The sequence below is a fragment of the Palaemon carinicauda genome, chromosome 38, assembly GCF_036898095.1.
Source record: "Palaemon carinicauda isolate YSFRI2023 chromosome 38, ASM3689809v2, whole genome shotgun sequence".
Taxonomy (NCBI): Eukaryota; Metazoa; Arthropoda; class Malacostraca; order Decapoda; family Palaemonidae; genus Palaemon; species Palaemon carinicauda.
This window is the reverse complement of record NC_090762.1, coordinates 3,411,215-3,434,023: the sequence shown is the minus strand read 5'-3', so window position 1 is coordinate 3,434,023 and position 22,809 is coordinate 3,411,215. Positions and strand designations below refer to the sequence as shown.

The 22,809-nt window shown below is 42.8% G+C and overlaps 1 protein-coding gene across 5 annotated transcripts in view; it reads right to left on the bottom strand.

The window, feature by feature from the left end:
* Positions 1 to 297: 297 nt before the first annotated feature.
* LOC137630378 (uncharacterized) overlaps positions 298 to 22,809 on the bottom strand; it is a 209,845-nt gene continuing 187,333 nt past the window's right edge. For 4 of the 5 annotated variants that reach the window (XM_068361818.1, XM_068361817.1, XM_068361816.1 and 1 more), the window contains exons 9-11: positions 19,567 to 19,666; positions 2,033 to 2,186; positions 299 to 1,326 (exon numbers count right to left, since the gene is read on the bottom strand). In XM_068361818.1, coding sequence (XP_068217919.1) covers positions 1,320 to 1,326; positions 2,033 to 2,186; positions 19,567 to 19,666 — 261 coding nt within the window. In that variant the 3' untranslated portion in view covers positions 299 to 1,319. Of the gene's footprint in view, positions 1,327 to 2,032; positions 2,187 to 19,566; positions 19,667 to 22,809 lie in introns of all 5 variants that reach the window. The other variant, XM_068361820.1, reaches the window with a different exon arrangement.

Sequence of the window (22,809 nt, the reverse complement as noted above, 5' to 3'; positions counted from 1 at the left end):
AGTAACGTCATGTCACTGGTTATTGCGAGAGCGGGTTTGCTGGTCTACATAATTACCGGCAGGGATGCTTACCTTGTTAAAAGTCTTATGGCTAGTTCAGCTTTGCCGAAGTAATACTTATAAAATAAAGAGCTTAAGGTTTGTATGGTTAAGAAAATTACTATTACTTACAAATTTATATTTTTTTCAATAATCCTCAGGTTCTAGTATTGACTTTCAAGCCATAAAAGAAGTTTAATGTTACAGGTCATTGTATTTTTTAGTGAGTATGCTTTCCCTATTAATGTTAGATGATAAAGTAGTTTGTGGAGATAATTTTTATTTTCTTGGCACATATTTAAATAAAAAGATAATGAATTATCACCAGGGACAAAGTGGATAATTCACCACATAATTCAGTAATCTGCGTTGAGATATCTTAGAAAATTAATATAAAAATTAACAGCTTTATGTAAAAAAATTATGAATAAGAAAATATTCACATAAATCAATATTAAATGAACATACTACTATACAGTATCCAATACATACATTTTACAAAAGCAATTATTTGTAATTGTACTTACAGCATGATCAAATTAATTAACTTCTTTCTTTTAACCCCAACACTTTAAATGCAATTGAATCCTTTAATATTATACATTCCATATTTTACAGTACTAGACTATCAAAATATCAAAAGTCTCACAGAAAGGTTTATAAAAATTACTTTGGTTGACTTGTTATATCACAACAATATTATTTAATAAGTATATAAAATATATACATATTTACATAAACACAGATACCTTACGTATCAATGGGCGAGTAAATATGAGATGTGGGTTTGCTTGTTGCCCGTTTCTCCGAATCTAAGAAACAAGATTACAGTATTGGACTAGAGTCTTATTATCATGAAAATCATAAGGAATTAGGCACTTTTTGTTAACAAAAGCTTCATCAATGGAGTTAGGCAGTTTGATTTTATGTAAATGTCTATTGTGTTATTTGATTGACCAAGACATTTACAGCATAAATCACATGTTGAAACTCACTGTTGACCTAGGTAGTTTATTATATAATGGCAATTGTGTTTATTTGTTGACTTGGATAATTTATTACAAAATGCTTGTTCTATATTTTGATGACTTAAACATATTGTATTCATGTGAATAGTAGTGTTTTATGTGTAAAAAGTTGTTTGTTGTTTTTTTAAACAGTTTGATGATAGTTAATGCCCTACTTTAGCAGTTTAGTAATATGTATATGGCTGTCAAGCAGAGGAGGTGGGTTGTCGAGATGGTAGAACAGGACACTTGGATTTTAGATTAATCTTAAAATTAAATCCTGAAAACAAAAAGGTTAAATAGCTTATCAGATTTTTTTTTATAAAAAAATAAAAATAAATAGATTTATCTTGTGTGGCACAAAGTTAGATATCCCTGCACTTTAAGACAGAGATATAATGAAAGTAAGGAAAAATAGTAAGAAACAGATTTCATTAAAGACTAACAAGACCAAAAAGATAACAGATTTCCCCAAATATAATTGGAATATTTGTGGAAAACATTATGAATAATAAATGTATAGTATATGTTGATTTATAAATGATAATCTTTCAACTTAAAAATAATTTTCAGGGTATTGGAAGAAGGTTAACGGAAGTATGTTTTTCAACATGAATAGCTTTAATACTGTCATGTAAGTAAAGTGTCATCTTTCAGGATTTAAAAAAAAAAAAAAAAAACTACAATTCAAATTGCAAACTTTGGCAAGTTCCAGTTTCTGACAAAAAGGTAGTCTCCAGGGATCAGCCGATACAATGCAAGTATGACAGACATGAAAAGTTTCAATATATAATTATTTACCCCTACATGAAGATTTTCAAATGTATATTACTTTAATAAGTTAAGGCATGTTTAAATATATAATACAGTATAAACAAAGTAAGTTAATGTTGAAAAAATTATACTTAGTTTTCTAAGTACAGTACTCCATTGAACTTTGGCAAAACAACTCTCAAGGCACAGCACAGTATGTCCAAATTTCTTACTTAGGCAACATGTCTTGGCAAAAACAGTATTTCATATAGTTAACGTCATGTATGCAATGACTTTGATTTCCATATTTGTTGATCCTTGACACATCACTCATCAGGTGATATTTGTCCCCATGGAACTGCAAATGTGCCTCCATCTCCGCTTGGCCTGCCAGAAAGAGAGAACAAAATATAAGCTTTAAGATCTTCAAGAATCACACATGGGTTCTTTTTCCAAGGTTTGTGCAGTCTAAATTATAATATTTACGAAAGCAATGCAGGTCTTCTATAAATGGCGTTTGTAAAAGACAGAATCAGGTTTCTTGTCACAAAGTTAAGGAAGAAAGTTCATATGTATAGTAGGTCATCACCTTATGAATATCGTTATACAAAAAAAACCAATATACAGTAAATATATTTTTTCTATCAATGCACATACTGCATAAGCAAATTTTATTCCTACACAGATACAAACTTCAGAGTCATTTATAAGGGGTTACCCCTAATCATGTTTTCTACAACTGGCTAATCAAAATTTTGGTCAATTGCGTCATCCTTCGTGCTGGGTAAACGCACTACATGCACAAGGGGTAAGTGGGAACTTGCTCACAGCATCTCTTCCCAACACTTCTCGTCACGAAGTGAAGGGGTTGTGCCCTCACATCCTCTCTACGATCAAGCCTTTCACATTCATCTCGTTTACCCTTCTCCCTTAAGTTTTTCATATTTTTCAGATAAGATTTTCATCTTTGGAAGTGTCTCCAGTCAGAACAGTGAAAGAATCTCCTCGTTCCCAGAGGGACCTTAGAGTTGAGCCTGTCATTTACCCCCTGTACCGAGATAGCCTTATTGGAAGATCCTGATTACCAGTCTACAGCTTGTATTAATGAGAAAGGCCTGTCTTGTATGCCTAAAGGTCCTCGGCAGAAAACTCTTCTAAAGAGTGCCCTGAATGAATCAAGAGATTTGTCATCTCATACTATGAGGATGGTCGGACTACTTCAGCTGCGTCCCCTCCTCCCTCAAGAGTTGACAATGCCTTCATGCTCAAAATAGGCCTCTCCTTCAAAGCCTAATAATGCTGTGAAGTTGAGAGCAACTACAGTATTCCTGCCCTACAGTTATACAGTTAGGCCTAACGTACAAATTAACAAATCCTAACGCGTGACGACGGCATCACTCGCACCATCCTAGCTGCGCATGAAGAATTTTCTTCACACGCAAGACAAACTTACAACTCATTCCAGGGTATTCTGCATAAGAAGATACAAAACAAGCTTAAAACTCATCCCAGGGTATTCACCACTAGAACAGATCATATGCTAGTTTTATGCGGGAGAACTTTCCTCCTTAAAGAGTGGTGGCCTAAATTGGCCCCACAAACATGATTGATGAGCATAGAATGATCTCTACTCAGGATATTCCATTTATTGAATTTTGAAAGGTGGAGATAGGAAAAAAACCTTTCACCCTACCCCTGCAACGGAACTCCATTCTGACTTGAAAGTCAGCCTGACTAAAAGGCATGAGGTTCGTACAGGTGCTTTTCAGTCCATAGGTTTTTCACTTGTATTAGACTAAATCTGGGAAAAGAAACATTCTTCGGCTGAACATGTTGAGCGGGAAAGAAGTTTCCCCAGGCCTACCTCTGCCTTCTTATCTCACCTTAATGTGCTTACAGCTGGAGAAAGGAAGGACGTTCAAAATGAATTAGGTACTCCTTATAACCTTCAAGGCCGACCCAAGTGAAATCAACCCTCTTGGAAATCTATATGTCTGTTTCAGAGACACCTCAATCTACAAAGATTAGGAACCTCATCCTTCACCTAGGAAATATGACGGAGTTTCCCTTAGAGAGAACCTGTCACTGAGGAGAAACCAGGACATAGGATTAATATGCAAGTACAGAATCCTGAACTCTTTTATGGCCTAAAACTCTTGAAAAGATATAAAGACGTGCTAAACCTATTTAACATGCAGTTTTCAGCCTCTGAGAATTCTCTTAGAGCCACCAGGTCCACCACTACTGGCCCTGTCTGAGCAGAGAAATTTATTTGCTACCTCTGAGACCTTTCAGAGCCCATTACTGTTCCCAGAGAACTTGTCTAACTTAGTGCCCAATACAGAGGATGTATCGGCATTCTCCTCCATTTTTTCAGGAACAGAAATAATGAACGTAGCAGTTATGACTGCAATCCAAACCTCTTCATGGATCAACCATTGGTCTAGAGAAATATTCCACTATGCGACAACGGACTTAATGATTTGATTAGTAATTTGTATTTTTCCTAACAGTATTTAGCTCGAACTACTTTCTTAGGAGGATCTGGGATCTCAATTACCGACCAAGAATTTTGCGTTGTTCCCCCTCTCTCCGTTACCTTGTCGGGGCGGAAGGATACTCACCCTGGGGCGAGCGCGTGAGGTAAGTACTCCTTGTTGGAACAAATCACAAATTTTTAGTAATTTGTATTTTTCCTAACAGTACTTAGCTCGAACTACTTTCGGGTTATGGCCCACCCATCCTACCCCGAGTATCTTACAGGAGTTCAAGGAGGACTTTACATACGCTTACTGACGATCTAACAAGCGCGTGAGGCTGCGCTTGTTAGATCGTCAATAAGCGTATGTAAAGTCCTCCTTGAACTCCTGTAAGATACTCGGGGTAGGATGGGTGGGCCATAACCCGAAAGTAGTTCGAGGTAAGTACTTGTTAGGAAAAATACAAATTACTAAAAATTTGTGATTTGTTCCAACAAGGAGTACTTACCTCAAACTACTTTCTTAGGAGACTTATACCTTAGGAAGAGGGAGTGGCTTACAGTTCGGAATATTCGAAACTTCCTGGGGCACACGACCTAGATAGGAGGCTAGGTCTAGATTGCCCAGGGAGAGGTAGGAGAGTAGGGGAAAGCACGCAAAAGTCTACCTTACGTACAACTCACCTTTAATTATAATCCAGACATGGTGTGCCTCAACTTCCCACTCTCACATGGAAGGAGGATAGGGAAAAGGATGGGATACAGGAAAAAGGGGGATAGTAAGGAGGAACCTGTGTCGCTTACGATTACTTCCCACGGGCTAATGGGCTGTAAAGGTGGACTGTCTGGCCCAAGTGCCAGCCCGTAAGATCTGGCCCACTGCCATGTTAGTGTCAAAGGCTAAGGATGTGCTAAGGTCCCAGGCATCACTCTCGTAAGCCCTTTTTATAACCAGTCGGAGCCAGAAGGATATAGTATTTTTGGAAACCGCCTTCTTGACCGGACCTGTGGAAACGAACAAACTCTTAATGGCTGGTGTGAGTTTGGATGTCCTACTGAGGTATTTCCTGATAGTCCTTACCGGGCACAAACGCAGGTCTTTCGGGTTGTCCGAGCGCGGAATCGCTGGGATGGAGAATTCCTCGAACCTAGGGTCCGCACTTGCAGGGTTCTGGGTCTTTGCCACGAATTCTGGCAAGAACTTGAACGACATGTCCTTCCAACCTTTCAAGTGTGAGACCTCGAAGGATAAGCCGTGGAGCTCGCTCACCCGTTTGGCCGAGGCAAGGGCCAACAAGAAGACCGCTTTGAGGGTGAGGTCCTTGTCCAGAATGTCTTTAAGCAGTTCGATGGGGGGCCTCGAGAGAGCCCTGAGGACCTTGGCCACATCCTGCTGGGGGACCCTCGAGGAGCGGGGGTCACAAGACTGTTCAAAACTTCTGATCAGCATAGAGATGTGGCGGGAAGTGCCCAGGTTGATGCCCTTGAGTTGGAAAACCTGACCCAGTGCCGCACGGCCTCTTTTGATGGCTGGGATGGAGACTCCCCTGTCGTCCCTCAAGTGGACTAGGAAGTCTGCGATATTGTGGACCAAAGTGTTTAAGGGCCGCAGATTCTGAGTGGCACACCACTTAACAAACATTGCCCATTTTGCCAGGTACACAATGCACAAGGATTTCCGGAGATATCCGACATCCTGTCCACGAGTGTAGCCTCAGGCCTTGGAGGTTTTCGTGTAGCCTTCGGTAGTGAGGCTGACTTAGGTCTTCTCTTGCCAGCTGGGGCCACGGCGGAAGGGTGGCCAGGACCTGAAGATCCGTGAACCACTCCCTCTCCAGCCACCATGGCTCTACCAAAGTCATCTTTGTGGACTTGGATTGTCTCAGCCTGGTTCTAGCCTGTTGAGAACCTGTCTGATGATCCCGAAGGGGGGAAAGGCGTAGACGTCGAGGCCGTCCCATGAGTGCTGGAAGGCGTCCTTGAACGCTGCTGTCGGGTCTGGCACCGGGAGCAGAATCCGGGGAGCTGTGCGTCGAGTCTTGTGGCGAACAAGTCTATCACTGGGGAGCTTCAACGCCGGAGAACTTCCTGTGCCACTTGGGGATGAAGAGACCATTCTGACCCTACCACCTGACCTGTCCTGCTGAGTCCGTCTGCCAGGACATTCCTCTTTCCTGGAATGAACCTGGCTGTTAACTGAATGTGGTTCATTTCGGCCCAATCCAGGCTTTTTGATGTACGCCACCACCGTGGCGTTGTCACTTATGAGTGCCACCGTGTTCCCCCGGAGGAGACTGACGAATTCTGCCAGGGCTTTCTGTACTGCCATGAGCTCTAGAAGGTTGATGTGCCGGGTCTTTTCCTCCGCTGACCATTTCCCCTCTGCTGTTTCCTCGAGGAGATGAGTTCCACACCCCTCCTTCGATGCGTCCGTGAAGAGCAGCATCTCTGGAGGGGTGGAGCCGAACTGGATTCCTTTCGTGTGACTCCTGTCGGACCACCAGAGAATCGTGTCCTTGAAGGAAGGGGACACCGGAACTATCTTCTGCGGGGACTCCTCCGCTGACCAGAGATCCTTCAGGTTCCACTGGATTGGTCTTAACTTAAGCCTGCCCTGTGAGACCAATTTTTCCAACAAGACCAGGTGACCCACTACCCTCTGCCAATCTTTGGCCCTCACCGTAGTGCCAGCTAGGAACGGACGAATCACCTGGTCTAGGTTGTCCAACCTCTCCTGGGAGGGGAAGGCTCTCGTCAGTTGGGAGTCTAGGACCATCTCAAGGTACGTCATCCCGGTGGTGAGGACTAACTGTGACTTCTCAAGGTTGATCGTGATCCCGAGGTCCTTGCAGAATTGCAACAGAAGTGAGCCTTGAAAATTTAAGTCTGCCTCTGAGGTTGAAAGTAGCAACCAGACGTCGAGGTACCTGATCAGCCTGATGCCCTGTTTGTGTGCCCAGACCGATACCAGGGCAAACACCCTCATGAATACTTGTGGAGCCGTCGAAAGACTGAAGCAGAGGGTCTTGAACTGAAGGGTCTGAGAACCCCACCTTACTCTGAGGAACTTCCTGCTGGAGGGGTGAACGGGAATCTGAAAGTAAGCATCCTTGAGATCCAGGGACATCATGAAATCCCCTTCTCTCACGGCCGCCAGTACCGACTTCGGCATGTCCATTTTGGAGGGGGTCTTCTTGATGAACTTGTTCAGGGCCGAGAGGTCGGTTACTGGACTCCAACCTCCCATCGCTTTCTCCACCAAGAAGAGCTTGCTGTAGAAACCCGGGGAAGGCTTGTGAATGGGTTGTAGGGCTCCCTTGTTCAACATGGCTTCCACTTCTGCTTGCAGGGCTGCTCTCTTCTCCGAGTCTTTGGGCGCCAGCCACTCCGCCCGATGTTCGGGGATTAACGGGGGCGGATCTGACAGGAAGGGAATCCTGTACCCCTCCCTGAGGACCGTCACCGTCCACGGGTCTGCTCCGTTGTCCCGCCATGCTTGCCAATATCGTTTGAGGCATCCCCCCACTTGAGGTGTGGGAAGGTGTAGGGGACCTCTCTCCCTATCTCCTCCTAGGGAGACGGTTGGAACGGCCTCTCCTTGAGCCTGAGAATTTAGGCCTAAAGGAGGCCTGAGGTTGGGCACCATTCATTCTGGAGGGCCGAGGGGATTGGTGCCAAGAAGAGGTGGAAGCTTCCTGCCTAGCTGGGGGCGTAGGCAGGTAGGCCCCGACTGTAGAAGCTCTTCTAATAGGGGGTCGTCTTGCAAGTTGTTGTCTGGGCTCGGCCGTAACCTTCATCTTGCTGACCTTCTCTACCGTTTAAGCCACTGCCTGAAGGGGGAACACAGTCTCACACCAAACGGGAGATTCCTCAGGAATTTCGCTTCCCTCTCGGGGAGCCTACGGGGCAACCTGTTCAATATTGCGTCCCTTCTCCTCAGGACCCAGTTGGCGGTCTGGGTAAGGGACCTTTTGAAAGGTCAGGAATTTCATAGCCTTGCCCCCCGAGCAGATCAGTTCTTGCAAGAGTGCCTGATTTTCGGAGACTGACAGGTCGTGCGCCAGCTGGAAGCCTACTAGGGTGCACGCCCACCAGACCAGCCAAGAAGTGACATTCACGATGTCCTGTGAAGTGTCTTCCATCATGGCGGCCTCCGCTTGCGAGAAGACCACCAGCACGTTTAGGCTACGTTCATCAGGGTTGCCCTGGTTCAAGGTAGCGACCGCTTCCTCCAAAGTGGGGGGCCCAAAGTGTTGCCCGTCGGGCAAATAGAATTTCTTCTGGGTCCTACGACCCGGCAGGAGCTTGGAGGAACCCTGTGCTCTCAACGAGTTCTTCGGGCCTGACACAAAACGGTCCACATGCTCCATCCTCAGGGCAACATCGGGAGCTAAAGGTAAGGTCAGTGATGGTTTCTGCTGGACAGGATTGTCAACCATCCTGCCCAGACCTGAGAGCCAAGCTTGTTCCACTGATCGCTGAGGCTCATCCAACCTGTGGTGCTGTCGGATAAGGGCTAACACCTTACGGTAGGACGAGACCTCGTCCGGAGAGCATTCGCCTGAGCCTAAAAGTTCGTCCACAATCTGTACCTCCGTGTTGGAAGGCTCATCGATCACAGAGGGATCCGTGGGAGCGGAGGCATCCCTCCCCTCCTGGCGGGGCGATGGAGCAGTTGCCTCCGTCGTGGGTAGAGCCGCCGGGGCGGAGGTAGCCGTCATGGGTCTTACCCCTCCCGGGGTAACCCGGATGAAGCTAGTCGATGGTTGAGGCAGCGGCATATCCTGAAACTTGGCCGGAGCCGCTGGGAAGAAAAGTCCTGGAGCTGAGGCGCTGGGTATAACCAACGGAAGTTCCCGACACACAGGTGAAGCCGCTGACTTACTAGGTCGGGGTAATGAAAGTGTGCAAACGGCCGCACCCGACTAGCGGGCGGGGCCAAAAAGACACTGTGCAAGGGTACGGAAGCGGCTCCAGTGACCACCGAGGCAGACACTGGAGCGGCGACCTTCTTGCTAGATTCATGCCCGTGGCGAACCACCGTAATGTACGTCTTCCTCGAGGAGCTCCTCTTCTTGTATCTCCTCCTCGAGAACTTCGACGTCTTCTTGGCCGGGCTGGCGTGGGAGCTCGGTCTCCTCCTTCTGGATCGCTTCCTCTTCCTCCTGAAGTCTCGTCCACTAGAACTTTCCGAAGAGTAGGAACTGTAGGAGTAGTAGTCGTCCTAAGAATAAGAGCTTGCCGAGTCGTCTGTCTCAATGACGAGCCTCCTATGGGTCCTTGGTCTGGATATCTGGGTCGAGGGTTCCATGAAGTCCGGCGGAAGCGTAGCCGAGGGCGCCGGAGGTGAGCGGATAGCAGGTCAAGAGGCGAACCATCCTTCAAACTCCTCCTCTTGCCTCATGGGGGACCTGAAGGGCGTCCTAGGCGTCGTCCACACAATGGAGTCGGGGTCCAACGAACACGTGGGTCGCCTTTCTTTGTCCCGACCACTCCCGGAACCTGCTGAACCTGAAAAACACTGCCACAACGTGGGGGTAGGAGCTGTTTCGGGGTTCCCCCACACCGGGTCACCTAAGACGGGTCCTGCGAGCACCAGGCCTTCGTCTACAACACACACTTCCGCTACACTAGCAGACCCTCACTCGTCTGCGTGGGCCCCTTCACAACAGATTTCCTGACATCAGACTCATGGGGAACGGCAATGGGCTGTTTCCCCATAAGACTCAATACTACGCAGTATTCTAGAAGTTTTATTCCAGCTGTTACCAAGTTGTGGAATGATCTTCCTAATCGGGTTGTTGAATCAGTACAACTTCAAAGGTTCAAAGTTGGAGCAAATGCTTTTTTGTTGACCAGGCGGACATGAGTCTTTTTATAGTTTATATATGACATATTTGTTTTTGACGTTGTTAATAGATTATATATGACATATCTCTTTTGACATTCCTTTTTAGAGTGATTTATTGTTAATTTGTTCTCTTCAGTTATTTATTTCCTTATTTCCTTTCCTCACTCTCACTGGGCTATTTTTCCCTATTGGAGCCCCTGGGCTTATAGCATCTTGCTTTTCCAATTAGGGTTGTAGCTTGGATAGTAATAATAATAATAATAATAACGGACTTACCTCGTCCCCTACTCTGGGTAGGGGAAGGTGAAGGAGAACCTCTCTCCGACTGCGCTGAGGGCGACGTTTGTGGCGAGGTGTGGCCCATCTTAGGAGATTTCTTGGACGCCTTCGTCTTCTTTTTGGAGAACAAGGTCCACTGCAGCTCCGGCCCTGACTCGCACTCCTGGCACGTGGAGGAAGGTGAACACTTATTCCCCCGACACAGGGAGCTCAGCGTGTGCGGGTCGACCTCGGGCCTAGAGAGCCAGGCTCCACCAGACTTACCAGCTTGGGGCCCGGGACAGCGACACTGGGATTCCATAGTGGAAAGCGAACACGCAAGGGAAAGGTGAGGAACACAACGAGACACGTGGTACACAAAGGAACACGTGGGAACACAAGGGATGGAGAACACAAAGGAACACGTGGTATACAAGGTGATCGGACAGAATAAGTGAGAGAGAGCGGCGAGATGTTATCTACGCCGCGACCAGACGCTTACTGACAATCTAACAAGCGCAGCCTCACACGCTGACCCCGGGTCGCCCCAGGGCGAGTATCCTTCCGCCCCGGAGCACCCTGACAAGATAACAGAGAGAGGAGGAACTACGCAAAATTCTTGGTCGGTAATTGAGGAGATCCCAGATCCTCCTAAGAAAGTAGTTAAAGGTAAGTACTCCGTGTTGGAACAAACTTGGATTTGGTGAATTCACCCTATCTTCTCCCAGACAAAAGTACAGTTGGCGATAGCTAAGATCGCTAGATGGGAGCAAGCTACTTCAGGAAGAAAGACTATGACTGGTAGGCCTGCCGCTCAGCATTCACAGAGACGGGTATAAGATATACAGTAGTCTCATCCAGTAGTTAAAACTATTCAGAGCAAGGGATCATGTTCCTCTCCCTCTGAAGGGTAAAACTGCAGATTCAAGAGCTCTTACTATTATAGGAGCATGCCTGTACTTAACCCATAAACAGGCACTTTTTGGTTTCAGAAAGAATGATCATCCCCAAAACCAGAATTTGGATCACAGAACCTTTTTCTCAGGGAAAATATTACCAGTCCTGAGAAGCGCCGTCTCCACTGGATACGCAAGTAGCTTTGGTGCGAGTGGTGTTTAGCGTTGGAAGACGAGTACTGTGCGCAGAGACTCTCCCGTGGCAAAAAAACTTGGCTTCCCATATCCCTGGGGGTACATAACACACTAAGAATATATCCACTGTGAAGTCAAAAGTTGTCCTTATGTTTTTTCCTGTTCATCAGATAAACAAGACTTTGGTTCTTCTTTTCCAGTCAAGAAAGGCTACTAGACTCCTGGGAAAAGATAAGAAAATCACTTAGAGATAAGGACTTTGAGAGCAGTATATTGCCATCACCTGTCAGGAAGCCTGATGAGTGGGTTTACAAACAGGCCTTGTTCAGATACTTTCCCCGCCCAGTCTAGAGATCACCGAGTAGGAGCGGTCATGACTACCTACTAACCAGGTATCACCAGGAGGGTTATGCCCTCCATACCTACTAATGAAGCTTGGCCTTGAATGCTTTTTCCAATGAATCATTTAACTTTGCCAGAATGCTTGTTAGTCACCATTTTCAGTCAATAATATGGTAATGGTCAATGTCCTTCTCCCTCACCTCCGGAATATAAGACCAGAAGATACAAGGGAGTTAGCTGAACATAACTTATTATGAATCAGAAACGATCAATGGACCTAGAACCTCTCACAATGAGCCCGAGGAGACCTCCGGACCAAATAGAGAGAGCTACTCGATCACTCTTAGACTACAGTTGTCGCAATGAGCATGTTTGACACATCACATAGAATCCTAAACTAACTCCTTCCCTGGGAGGTTAGTCAACAAACATGGGCTATCCAAGTCAAAGTAGAACCCTTTCTAGGCTTGGTCTAGAGTGGAGAGCATTCTAAGACCTTGTCACCTTGACTAAGGATTGTTTGACAATTTTGAAAACCATTCCTGTAGCCTTTATGGAAGTTCAGATCTAGCTCTAGATTGATCTTGAAGCAAGCCCTGGTCTGAGATACTAGAAGTCCCTGCCTGAAAGAACTATCAACGCCCTTGTCACCAAGGTTTCTGGAGGACAGAACTATCTCAGAACTATTATTGAGTTGGGAAGAGGGTTTTTTCATTATCTCCTAAGATTATCGTCGCAATCCCAGTCAGGACTTAAGTCAAGGACCTAACTACCCCTTGCTTTGATTTTTTTTTTTTTTCTAGCCAAGTTAACAAGCCTACTTGCAGGGTCTTCTTCCCCTGGAAACCCAATGCAGAAAATGCTACATTTTCTGGGTAACCCTATTTTAATTTTTTTTATGAGAACCAGATCTCGAGAATTTTACCTTGCCTTTTTCACTAGCTTGCCTCTCAAGGAGTCCAAGGACGAGCAAAATGCTCCGACAAGCCTGCCCAGCAATGCAAATTATGTTCTGTGAACACCCTCAGATCAGAAGCAAAGATTCTTAAAATTATTGATGACTTGCTGGTCCATAGGCTGGAGGATAGGGGTGGTGTTTGGTGGGAGATAAAGCACTTTGATAAACTTGAACTCATTGAGGATATCATCTTCGAGTCCTGGGGGGTGAGCGGGAGCATTATCCAGGCAAAGCAAGCACTTCAAAGGCAAATTAATATCTCAAAGGTACTTCTTGACCCCAAGGCCCAAAACTTGGTTCCCATTCAACAAAGAAGAGCCTCGTAACCCAAACCTTAGCACGCCAGAAAACTTGCAGCAAGTCGTTATTGACTTTATGCGCCTTAAATGCCCTAGGGTTTTCAGAAAGGTAAACCATTAATGGCTTGATTTTGCAGTCCCCACTGGCATTGGCACATGGGGCAAAAGTCAACCGATCCTTCATAGACTTATGTCCAGGCATTTTCTTCTCTTTGGTGGTGATGTATGTTCAACTAGGCATTTTTTCCCAAAAAAGACCAGTTTCATCATCACAATTGAACACTTGTTGCTCTATGGAGCCTTTTTCCTGCACGATCTTTTCGAATCGCTTAAATTTGTTGCCGGCCTTGGTGTCTGAACTTTAAGCCTCCCCATGCCTTACAACTGAATGAATCCCGGTCCATTTCTTAAATTTCTCAAACCAACTGCGAGACGCCTTGAATTCCTCTGTTGTAGGGTGGGTTGAACTCTCCCCCGCATTACCCCTATAGCCCGCTGCTTTCAAGTCGCAATAGATAGCGCTGGCATTCTCACAAATGATCATTTCAGTGATCGTATCGCCAGCAATCTCCTTGTCCTTTATCCATATAAACAAAAGGCATTCCATCTCTTCCAGGGTAGGGCTGCAATGTTTAGAGATGATGGTGATCCCCTTGGATGGTTTGACCACTTCAATGGCTGCCTTTTGCTTGATGATCGTCGAGATCGTAGACATGTTAATTCATATTACTTAGCCAGATCACTCGCACACATACCGCACTCGTGTTTTTCTATAATTTCTTGTTTTAATTCTCAGGAAAGCATTACCTTCTTCCTTTTTTCACCACTACTACAACTTTCGCTAGCCTTCTTAGGACCCATGATTATAAAATAAAGAAAGGAAATGTGAAAAAGAAAAATATTAAGCACTTGATTACGAACTGAACAGGGGAGAACCACACGATGCGCAGGAGAACTGTGAACTGACCGACATGACGCTAACTGGCGTCCCTCCCGCCATGCTGCCGTCTAGCGGAATAACCAAGAAACTGCAACGCTTCGAGAAACCTCTACATCGTATGTTGGAAATTATATCGGGGGTCAAGTTGAATATTTGATCGAATTTTCCATCGGATGTTGGAAAATTTGTCTGTTTATACAATTGTATGCAGAGTGTCCATTGTAAAATGAAAAACCTAAGCTTGTAGGTTGGCCAAGGCACCAGCCACCTGTTGAGATACTACCACTAGAGAGTTATGACGTCCTTTGACTGGCCAGACAGTACTACATTGGATCCTTCTCTCTGGTTACGGTTCACTTTCCCTTTGCCTACACACACACACACAATAGTCTAGCATACTCTTTACAGATTCTCCTCTGTTCTCACATACCTGACAACACTGAGATTACCAAACAATTCTTCTTCGCTCATAGGGTTATCTACTGCACTGGAATTGTGCAGTGGCTACTTTCCTCTTGGTAAGGGTAGAAGAGACTCTTTAGCTTTGGTAAACAGCTCTTCTAGAAGGACACTCCAAAACTAAACCATTGTTCTCTAGTCTTGGGTAGTGTCATAACCTCTGTACCATGGTATTCCACTGTCTTGGGTTAGAGTTCCCTTGCTTGAGGGTACACTCGGGCACACTTCTATCTGATTTCTCTTCCTCTTGTTTTGTTTAAGTTTTTATAGTTTATATAGGAAAAATTTATTTGAATGTTGTTACTGTTCTTAAAATATTTTATTTTTCCTTTCCTTACTGGGCTATTTTCCCTTTTGGGGCCCCTCGGGCTTATAGCATCCTGCTTTTCAAACTAGGGTTGTAGCTTAGCAAATAATAATAATAATAATAATAATAAAAAAGAAAATATAAATCAAATGGCCAGCAAGTTGGAGTGGAGAGGTACAATGTCTCTCTCCTCGAGCCAAAAGCAATGTGGCTTTACAGCGGAGGTAAGTGAGTGAGCGGGGTAGCTACTAATCCCGTCAACTAGTGGGTGGGTGGTTAACTCCGGCTAAAAGTCTAATGGCTCCTCTTTCAGCTTCGCCAAAAATAATACCCTCTATAAATAGCGTTGGTTTGTATTTAGTAACAAAACAAACCTAGTTTGTCTCGAACATCCTCCCTTTCTTCAGTCCTAAGCGCATTACAGTGAGATCAGGGGATGGAGGTATGTCTGGGGAAGCTTCTTCCCAGTTCATTTTGTTCATCTTCAGTACATTACAAGTAAAAGGCTTGTTGCCTAAAAAGCCCCGGCTTCATCTTTGACACTGGCCTTGTTTACGCCTCTTAGTCAGGTTGACTCATGTCAGACTGTTGTTCCACTGCTGGGTAAAAGTCTTGCTTTCCTAACTTCACCTTTCAATATACGTGAAGGGGAATCCCTTTAGCAACCAATCATTCAATGCTCATTAATCATGTTTGTGGGGCCATAATTTGGCCACCACCTGAACATTTCAGGGAGGATACTTCAATCACACTGCTTTGGAAAAAAAATACTCATGCCTAAATCTAGCATATGATGTTTTTGTGGGGAATATCCAGGGGTGAATTGTGGTCTTGTCTTGCACATGACAATCTCTTCACGCACAGCAAAGTCGACGCGCATGACGACATCATGTGCCAAGATGGCAGCGTGTACAGAATAGTCTGGCTGACCGATGCTCCTGCTTGAATTCTGACAAGCATGGGTATTGGTGAATCTCCTCGACTTCCGGAGAGGGTGGGCTGAAAGGAACGCATAGTTCTGGGGAGCCTTGGGGTGTGGCTGCAGCTGATGCAGTCTAGCCACCCCTATTATAAGCTTCTAAAGATTTCTTGAGACTCTGTAGAGGAGACCTCAGCTTGGGGACCACATGGTCATAAGGCAAACTTGGTTCCTGAGCTGAAAAATATAGTCTTTCTTCTTCCAACATTGTTGCCTCTTGACTTAGGGGAACAACTTCCACACCACTCTGGGCTCCCTCCAACAGGAACGTCTTATAGAATACGCCTGTTAATTTTTCCTCATTCTGTATGATGAGCTGGGACCTAGCTCCTCAAGGTTTCGCTGTGAGTAATCGACACACTTCTGAATGTCTTTAGAATATGCCTGTTCATTTTTCATCATCCTGTATGATGAATTGAGAATTGGCTCCTCAAGGTCTCTTTGTGCATAATCGACACTTCTGAATGTGTGTTGCTTGAAAATAAGGCTTCACATAACTTTTGACACGTAATATTGAAGAAAGGTTCTCGCCACATAGAATGACATTATTCTCTAACTTCCATCGTGAAGAGACTCAGCAATGTAGAAATCTCTAAGTTTCCTGCGACAACAAACATAACTCGCCTACAGGGAGGGAGACCACTCCCTATAATAATTACATGGAGATTCTCTTCAACATCTCTTGTCTAGGCAAGAGGGACACAGACAGTGTGTATCTATGTCCACCCAGCTTATAAGGATGCCACAATTGCTGCTATCCTGTCCTGCAAAACTTAAATACCGAGAATTACTGGACATACGCACTCACTCGTATCTCCCAGTTAATCAATAGCCACTCAAATGTTTGTGAATTAATGATAAAACAAGCCAAGAGCTCTAAACACTAAAGGTTAGACGAGATGAATGTGAAAAGCTCTATCGTACAGAGGAAGTGAGAGAACAACCTCTTCACTTCACAACCAAGAGTGTTAGTGTTGTGAGGAGACACTGGCAACTTCCCACTTGCTCCTTTTACATGCGCTGTGTTTATCCAGCACGAAGCATGACGCAGTTAACCAAATTTTGATTGACTTGTCGTAGAAAACATGATCAGGAGTAAACCCCATACAAATGATTCGGAAGTATGTATCTAGGAATAAACTGTTGTTCCTATCTAATTTAACACTCACTGATACTGTAGTGTACAGTATACAGTATTACAGTTATATATGTATAGTAATATCACTACAGTACAAAATAACTGTTTTCATTCTGATAACTTGCACTGTTGACAACTTACTGTACACATAGCCTATATTTACACAATGTAGAGTACAGTAGTAATTTACGTACAGTACTGTACAGCATAGTTAAACAATACTGTACTATATATTACTGTATAGTATACAATGATACTGTATTTAAGATTAACTAAGTGTACATATTTTATACAAAGACCACTAACCAATTTCGTACAAAATTCTACGCAATCTTGAAGCATGACGCAACTCCTGATGCATCGTCTCTTGCGCAGGACTGTAGGGAATTACACATCTACAATACATTATCCACTTAATATAAACACTGTACAGGCGTATGTAATACTGTATACAAATATTTTTTTTTACAGGGCAACAGCCTCCTGTTGAGATACTACTGCTGGCGAGTTATTGAGTCCGTTGACTGACCAGACAATGCTACATTGGATACCACTCTCAGGTTATGGCTCATTTTTCCTGTCCCAACACATACACTGAATAGTCTGGCATATCTTTCCACATTCTCCTCTGCCCTAATACACCTCGCAACTTAGAGATTACCAAAAATTTCTTCTTCACTCAAAGGGTTACTTACCTACTGCATTCATTGCTCAATGGCTATTTTCCTCTTGGTAAGGGAAGAAAGGACTTTTATCTATGGTAAGCAGCTCTTCCAGGAGAAGGACACTCCAAAATCAAACCATTATTCTCTAGTCTTGGATAGTGCCATAGCCTCTGTACCATGGTCTCCCACTGTCTTGGGGTAGAGTTCTCTTGCTTGAGGGTACACTCATGCCCACTATTCCATCTTATTTATCTTCCTCTTGTTTTTTGAAGTTTCTATAGTTTATATAGGAAAGATTTATTTTAATGTTTTTGTTGTTTATAAAATATTTTATGTTATTAATTCATTCTCTTGCAGATCATTTCCTTGTTGGAGTCCTTGGGCTTATAGCATCCTACTTTTCCAATAATAATAAAAACATGATTCTGCTCAAAATGGACCGACACGCGAGATGGGATGTTGTGCTGGGCAGAGGGGGAAGTGGTGCAAAGGAGCATGGGCTGTTTAAAATCGTTAGACCAGGAGAGTACTTATCGCGATCCCGCGAATGTGATTTTTTATTTAATAGGTTATACGGTTTTATGTATCGCGAAAGAGAGAAATTGCAAAGAAAGAACACGTGGATATGAAGGGCTGACTGTACTGGATTACCTGAAGACACATCAATGACTGCTGGCAGTATGGCAACTTCGGTATGTGGAGTTGCTAGTGGTACAACTTCAGTACAGTTCATGGAATTATGTACTGTATATTGTTGGAGTTTGGTTTATATATATATAAAGTTTTGAAGAATCTGAAGAAGCCTACTTGAACCCACATTTATATACTTCTAATAAATGACCATATAGTGCTATGATAAAATTTTTTATTTGATCTATCCTTTTATACCTTACTCATTAAAAACATTTGAAGGTGCAGAGAACACACTAAAATCTGCCACCGTACTTAGTTCTTGGCTACTATTTGACTACATTTAACAAGAGTGTTTAATGTGAAGACTACGTTTCCTTTTAATAGTGTCCCGGTTACTAGATTTTTTTTTTTTTTTATGTCAATTTAGTTCAATCTCACGTCTTTTATCTTTAGAATACCTTCATTAAAGTAAAAATTGCCCAATTACTTAATTAATTGTTGTCTACAATGTATGTATTACCATAAAGTCTACATTAGCCAAGATAAAAAAAATCAGTAAATTGCAATTCCAGATTATAAAAAATTTTAGCCAAATTGGACTTGCAAGCAAGTAAATACCATAGTAAAAACTAATAATAATTAATGATAACATAAAAGGCCATAAAACGTAAGTGATATAACCTAGCTGACAGAGTACCAGATGGGCAAAAATAACTAGAAAATTTACCGAAGCGAACATACCCAAAATGGCTGCCGATACCTCGGCAGGACAATCGCTTCCAAAACTAAAAACCACCATATTGGAAACAGAACAAATGCCCGGTACTGCCAAAAACTGCCAAAACAAACTATGGTACTTAACATTGATAAGGGTGAAGTAACAACGTCAGTCATGTTGAAATAACGAGAAACTCTTCGAAAAAACACTGTGCCCAAAAAAAACTCGGCTTGATGCAAGTCCAATTACAGAAGAATGTCCTAGAGGGCGCGCGTGGTAGGTGTCGTTGGGGAGTTCAACCATGTTCTCTAGGGCCTGTCACGGCCCTCCCCATTGATGAAGGGATTATCTAAATGGAAGACAACCTGTGAATAGTGGTTTTCACACGCCTTTGTTTAATACACGACACCTACAAGGTGTTCGCGCGAGGGTTGTAACCTCTGCATTCCATGCTTTTATCTTTCTCTAGTATATTTGGAAGATTTATATTAGGAAAGGTATAAGGAAGGACCTTTCTCACCGGCCGTCACAGGCCGCCCCAGAAATTTTACCATGAAATTTTAGCAGTAGCTAGTATAAAGAAAATACAGTACCAAATATATACAGTACATTAAAAATACCACTGAAAAGTAATAAAGAGAATCACATACCGGGCTTTGTGACAAATAAGACGATGATGTCAATGAAAATGGTGTATTTGTAACTGGCAGCCGGTGCCTCCTTGGGCTGCCCAATACGTCCGTTGATGACCTGTAAGGGAACAAATCCTTTAAGTAAAGCTATTAGTATTAAATATCAAGTGTCCTTCAACTCTTCATATAGTAAACATTATTAATTAAAAAATAAAATATTTAGCGTATGCCGTCTGAACTACGTAACAAATTTTCTAATGCCTCTTCAATGTACAGTATGTAAGGTGTATAGACAGCAAATACTTTATTACAATATACAGAAAACTGGAGGTATTGTTTTATATAATATGGAGAAGTTTTGGAAATAAATGAACATATCAAAACTTTTTAGGCACATAAATTTTGTTAAAAAAGTCACTACTGTATATGCACCTTTACATACTACTGTTTCCTGTTCATATACCAGTAAACAACAGTGACAGCCAACATTATCGTGTCACAGTCAACACAACCCTTCCTTCCCACTAAAAAATGTTCAAGAGTATTGAAAAATAAAATATGAAAATGTACTGTGCATCAAAATTTGTCCATTGGATGGAAAAAGAATTTGTACCAACTGATTCCAATAAACACACAATTTGTACTCATTGTATTTTTATAAAGGTGACCTACACAAAAATTCAAAGTATAGGTATGAGATTTCTATAGGAGGAGGGAGGATTATTTATTTGCATCAAGTTCAAGACTTTACCTAAAGGGAAGTGATGAGATAATTTGGTAAGGTATTAAAGACACTTCTCATTACAACGAATAAACTGGAAAGCATATTTTCTTAAATGAATTAAGTCACAAAACTGGGCTATGAAGTATACAGTTTCAAAGATTATTTTTATAAAGGGTGAAATTAAGAAAAATTTATAATTAATTCATTCTTTGGTTTGTTCAACTAAGTTTGGACAAATAAAATGGAATAATGTATGAAAATGTATAAAATATATAAATGCAGGTACTTCAGCAAGAACACAGAAGTAAAAGATCTATTAAAACTTCTGTTGGAACATAAAAGTTTTTCCCTTTTCCTTCAAACTAATTACTGCTGTATATTATTGTCCTCTTTATGTTAAGACAATTGGTTTGAAAATTTCAATCAAATTGAAATATTTTGCAAATATTATACTGCAAAAAGACAATATAAAGACCATTATGCTGTAGTTAATTGGATAATGAAATGAGGGCGAGGACAGAAATCAATCTCTATAAAAAAATCAATGTTTTTAACCCTTTTACCCCCAAGCTATTTGGAAATTTCCAACCCTTAACCCCCAGGGATTATTTTTTTCCCTAGCACATTTTGCAGTATACTTTTTTTTAATTGCTCTACCAGCCTTAATTTTTGTCAGAGAGAGGTCAGGTTGGTCTCATTCTCTTGGAAAATGCCTGAGTTTTCTCAAAAAATTATAAAAAATATGAAAAAAAACAATTTATAGCATTTTTTTGCAAGGACGTACCGGTACGTCCATGGGGGTAAAGGGATGAGTTTTGTGAAACGTACCAGTATGTCCTTTGGGGGTAAAAGGGTTATGGAAAGTAGAACAACAAGGAAAGTAATATAAAAGGGGAAGCATAAGGAAATTTAAAGTAATTTACATATTTCCCATCCATAAAACCTGACACCTTTAATTAGGAGTACAGTATTACGTTGTCAAAACTAGAACGACTGATAAACTTTATACTGTACAGTACAAGGTAAACAACCCGTAAACATGGTAAATCAATTACCAAGTGGCAGACTAGTCTTGCCCACTTGCCAGGTAAACTTAAAGGTCTCAGGTTTGTAAGCTTATGAAAAATACAAAATACTTAAAAAATTTATAATTTATTTCAACTCAATACAAACCATCAACCTTTAACAAGAGACTTATCCTGAGGGGGGAGGAAATTCCTGTGACCAAACCAAAATTGGTTTGGTAAACTGACCAGGGATATGTTAATGAACTATGTCCCAAGGATGTAACACGAGTTAGGATAGGCCATTACCGTAAATGGAAGTTAATGAAGAACCTATCCTAAAGGATATTTTATTCAGTGTATAGACATTACATGATCAGCGAATGTGTATACTGTACAACAGGTTCATTGGTCCACCTTGCTCCGAAAATGAGGCAAATACAATTAAATTGTATTCATTCTGGTGAATAGCTTGCCTGGCTCTAGCATCCAGTCCAGCAACATAACGACACTAGTGCTGCACCCTAAGTGAAGGGAAGAACAAAGGAAAAAAATGTCAGTCATTCTACTTTTCACTCTAGACTTTTGTCACAACCGCTTTCAGATACGATGCTACTTTAACCATGAGGAGGTGGGTTCACTTCATTATCTGTTAAGCAACTATCACCGGTCCAAAGGAAAAGGTATTCACGGACTTGTGGGTATATCCCCGGAGGTAGTGGGCAGTGAATTTTATATGACATTTCCAGACTCCTGCCTTTGTGACCTTCGTTTCCGACAGATTCTTCCTGAAGGCTAAAGTAGAACCGATACTTTTGACTTTGTGAGCCTGCATCCTCCAAAGGTCCACTTCCTTGCACATCATCTGGGAAATAGAAGCACCTGATAGTTTCACAAAGTTAGTGTGAAATCGTATTCCTGAAGATCAGCTTCTTTACCCTCCCAGAGCTTAGAAACATTTGTTGCTCATCAACCCTACTGAGTGCCCTACCAAACTCTGCTGGAAAGATTGCAGAGTTAGAAGCACAGATCACATCTCCCCTGGCAAGGTTTTCTTTGTTCAACCACCACTTTAGATACTCCCTTATTGCCGCATTCACCGGAACCAAGATTTGGCGAGGATGGGTAACCCGTGATGCTTTAGACACCACTGCAGCAATCTCTGGTGGGAGCACTCATGAGGAATAAATTATCTGACTGCACCCAAGTAAAGGTCTACAAGAAGCTGCTCAGCTGAATCTGGAAGTAACTCCCAGGCAAGGGACTTATGAGCTCGAGAACAGCCTTACCTAGTACCAAAACACCTTTTAGAGTTGAGTATTGGTATAATACTACTCCCACAAAATCATGCAAAAGGATTGGTCACACTCTTGCAAGACTAGATCCGATCAGTCGTCTTGTGCTTAGTGATTTCTTCCTTATGTTTGAGTAGCATTTTCTTTCATTGGGAAGGCGCTCACTGCTTATCACTTTTCCGAGGAGCAAAAGATAAGTTGAACATCCAGAAAGGGGAGAAAGGAGGTCGCCCTTTAT